The following is a 4,085-nucleotide window of genomic DNA, read 5'->3' as shown; positions in this document are numbered from 1 at the left end:
ATCATTTGGAGCCGTGGAGAATATCTATCTCTACTGTAGCCTTTTCAGGTCCAAAATTCCAACTGTCGACAATCTTCCTATTCATGTGAAACTTGCAAAATAAGACATAAAAGGCATTAGAATAGCATCATAAAGTGAAATATTGACCCAAAACATAATAAATAATAGTAGAAAAACAAGATCCAAATTGGACGTATCAACGTGTGGAATGATAAATGGTAAAATAAAAACTTCCTAGTCTTGCCATTAGAACTAGCTCAAGTGTTGTTGGTGATCAGGTTTTCCAGATCTTAGGATATCGTTAATTGTAACTAATTCTAAAACAACATTGAGATTATGACGTTGGAAGAACGATCATATTGAATCAACCTAGAATTGTCTGTTATGAATTGAGTTAATATCGTCCGTATTCAATTGTAAAGTCACTTTAATATCGTCCATATTCAATTATAATATCACCGAGTATTAACTTGTGATTTTGCTTTTTAGACCAGGTATCATAGTCACTTCTTACCGCACGGTGGACTTTGGGGTTGCTCAAACGTCACCTGCAACACGGTGACCATAACGAAAACTTACAATCTCATCGGAAAGATTGATAAGGGACTAGATAGCTCGAGAGTGGGATTTGCTCCTCCGATGATGGAGAGATATTCTTAGGGCCCTCTCGGTGTGACGATATCTATCATCGTCTGGCCAGAAACAACTGACTACATCACGGGAATGCCGGAACACAACACCGAGAAAGAAGAACAAAACCAGTAACGAGGATAACAATATTGTGAGCATTTGATGACTCAGGAGGATACCTATACATCTCGGGCTTTGTGAAATATCGCGGAGCAAAGGGAGTATCACATGATAACCAAATGTTCACTCGAATATCATTCGTGTGTTCATAGGGATCGATATGGACGTCCACGGTCCCGGTGCCGGTCATTGAACGAAGGGGTTTCGCTCATGTCTATGAGTTACCGAACCTACGGGTCACAAGCTTAAGGCAATCACGATCTGCTGAGTGTTAGTAGGACGGGAGTGATCAGAATATATTTATGAAATTGTCTCATTAATATTCAGAATAGTTCCAAAAGGATCTGGGAGCATTTCGGGAACACCGGAAGGGTTTCAGAGTTTATCAAGTATTACCAGTAATTAATATGTAGGTGGAAAATGTTTTCGATGATGTTAAATTACATATAATATGCTCTAGTAATAGTTAAAGAGCTTTTATATTTAATTTAATATCAACGGGCCTAAAAAGGCCAAGTGGAGGAGGAAGAATTGGGCCACCAAGGCCCAATAGGGGAGGCACCCCCTTCCCCCTTGAGGGAGGCCGAATCCTAGGGGGGGAGGACTCCTCGACTCCTCCTTCCCCCCCTTGGCCGACACAAGGGAAGGGGAGGCCTTCACTAGTTCATCTAGCCCTAGTTCTAGTTGGTCCTAATTGACTAATTAGAGCTTGGTCTAGTTTCTCTAATCCTCATAATTAGAAGTCTAGTGTGGTTTAAATCTTCTTCCTTTAATTCTCTGGCGATGATTAGCTCTGGGCGGCGAAGCGTTGCCGGATCGTGAAGGCTGTACGCTTGCAACCAAGTAAAGAGGTCGTGCTTTCGGTTTTCAGTTCGAGGGATTGTTCGTGGGCGGTTCGCGGGATCGTTTATCGGCGGTTCGAGGCACTCCAAGTATGATCTACACGGCCACGTTCTTCTTCCGCTGCAACTCGAGGATCGTAATGATTGTGATCACAACCTGTTATGCATCTTCATATTGATCTTAGGTGGAGGAGCGATTTTTCTTGTTTTTTACTACGTTCCCCAACACTCGGCAGCTGCTTGGGCGCCAACTACGGACGAGACGCTGAGAAGCCGCGACTAGTGCACTCCTCCTCGCTTGTTGCCATGCGCTCGCTCTCGGGCAACAACAATGACCTCGCCGCGATGACCAGCGTCAGCTCACGGCCACGGCCAGCAGCAGCCGGCAACAGTAGCAGGTTGCGGGTGGCGGCGCATAGTAGCAGGTCGCGTGCGGCGGCGTGCGGCAGCTCGCAGGCAGCGGCCGGAAGACCGTGGTGGGACGTGAAAGTTCCTTCTCGCCAACCCTTTCTTGTTTTAGAGGTTCGTGTAAAAAAAGAAAAATAACGCAGATATAGAGAAAATGGCCTAGACTTTATAGGATCCCACGACAAATTTTAGGAAACGACTGTTTTACGAGGTCTGCTCCGGACGAAAAAATGAACTCATCCCGTAAATTAACAGTTAATTTTATCAGATGACCCAGTTTACAGGATCTGTTAGAGATGATATTTCTTGAGGACCTGAAGAGCAAACAAAGCGACGGACGGTTAGCAAAGACAGCGGTCAACAAAAGTCTCCGCGCTGCAGTCCACATCCGACAGCACAGCACCGACACAAATCTCCTCTCACGCACTCACACACACCGGCACCACTCTGCCACTCGCTCTCGCGGAGTGAAGGCACGGGAAAGAGGGGAAAGGGGATCGGATCGGCCGGAGATGAGGAAGACGGCGGTGGGCTCCGCCTCCGCGGGTGCAGGCTGGCCGTGCGGTCTGAACCTCAACGTGGTGTTCCTGCTCTCCATGGTGGCCACCAACCTGCTCTCCCTCTACCACCTCTCCATCCGCGCCTCCCCCACCACGCCGGCGCTCCAATCCGGCTCCGACTTCGAGCAGCAGCAGGTGCTCCAGCAGCTCAGCGCCATCCGCGCCACCGTCTCCCACCTCCGGTCCGCCACCCCTCCCCCGCCCCCCGAGCTCGTCCTCTACTCCCGCCTCGCCCCCGTCGCCTCCGCCTGCTCCGCGCACCCCGACCTCCTCCACCGCTTCATGTCCTACGTCCCCTTCGCCGCCTGCCCCGACGACGTCCACACCCTCGCCGAGCCTCTCATCCTCCGCGGCTGCCACCCGCTCCCCAGGCGCCGCTGCTTCTCCCCGACCCCCGACGCCGGATCCGTCCAGCTCCCCACCGACCCCTTCGCGCCGCTCCCCGACTCCGCCGTGCGCTGGCCGACGGACGCGAAGAAATGCAGGTCCTTCTCTTGCCTGCCGGCGTCGCTCGGGTTCGACGTGGCGCGGACGGAGGCCGGCAAGTTCCTCCGGGCGCTGGGGCCTCTGGACCTGACGGTGCCGCAGCTGCTGCGTCTGGCGTCGATGAGCCGCGCGGGGCCCATTCGGCTGGGGCTGGACGTTGGCGGCGGCACGGGGACGCTGGCGGCGCGGCTGAAGCGGGCGGCGAACGCGACGGTGCTGACGACGACCATGGACCTGGGCGCGCCCTACTCGGAGGCCGCGGCGGCGCGCGGGGTGGTGCCGTTGCACGCGCCGCTGCAGCAGCGGTTCCCCGTGGGGGACGGGACGATGGACCTGGTGCGGGCGGGCCACGCGGTGAACCGGTGGATCCCGGAGCCGGCGCTGGAGTTCCTGTGGTACGACGCGGACCGGGTGCTGCGGCCGGGCGGGCTGCTCTGGGTGGACCACCTCTGGTGCCGGAAGGGCGACCTCGACGGCGTGTACGCCGCCATGCTGCGGAGGCTGGGCTACAAGACCATCAAGTGGGCCGTCGCCGACAAGACCGGCATTGGCGCCAAGGACGAGCTCGTCTACCTCACCGCGCTGCTGCAGAAGCCATTCTAGCCAGGCTGCAGATGTGGACACATGCTTATCTGATCTCTGCAAGTGTTGGGAGCTTTTGTGATTCATCCATGGTCGCACGTTCACGTTCCTTCCCACTCAAGTTCCATATGCTGTCGATGTGCAAGCAACGATTTGCAAAATGCAGTGATGTGCAGGGAGGTTGGAAACAGTTACGTACCATTCATTTTTAAGAGATCTTTCAACGAGCCGACGATTTCCGATCTTTCAGTGGTCACCGCAGGAGACGATGAAGGCGGCTAGAAACTCCTTTCTTTCTCAGGTACTAGAAAGTTCTAGAGACACTAGTAAACAGATCATCGGCCATACTTTCGAAGTGATCAGATTTGGATATGAACTCGTTTATTTAATCAAATAAGATCAAAATGGATCACCGGTCACGTAACTGCCATGTCAGCATACCTTGGACCCCTCGCGT

At 53.1% G+C, this 4,085-nt stretch overlaps 1 protein-coding gene across 1 annotated transcript; it reads left to right on the top strand.

Moving 5' to 3' along the window:
• Positions 1–2,380: 2,380 nt before the first annotated feature.
• On the top strand, positions 2,381–3,870 carry LOC125533413 (putative methyltransferase At1g29790). The gene has a single exon (XM_048696976.2). The coding sequence runs from the start codon at positions 2,513–2,515 to the stop codon at positions 3,647–3,649; it is 1,137 nt and encodes a 378-aa protein (XP_048552933.1). The 5' UTR covers positions 2,381–2,512; the 3' UTR covers positions 3,650–3,870.
• The last annotated feature ends 215 nt before the right edge of the window (positions 3,871–4,085 follow it).

Source organism: Triticum urartu, chromosome 1A, assembly GCF_056163025.1.
Source record: "Triticum urartu cultivar PI428250 chromosome 1A, HENAU_Tu73, whole genome shotgun sequence".
Taxonomy (NCBI): domain Eukaryota; kingdom Viridiplantae; phylum Streptophyta; class Magnoliopsida; order Poales; family Poaceae; genus Triticum; species Triticum urartu.
The sequence above is the reverse complement of the archived record's forward strand: the minus strand, read 5'-3'. Positions and strand labels throughout refer to the sequence as shown.

Coding starts and splice junctions, on each gene's coding strand:
- LOC125533413 (XM_048696976.2), top strand. CDS start 2,513: ATGAGGAAGACGGCGGTGGGCTCCGCCTCCGCGGGTGCAGGCTGGCCG.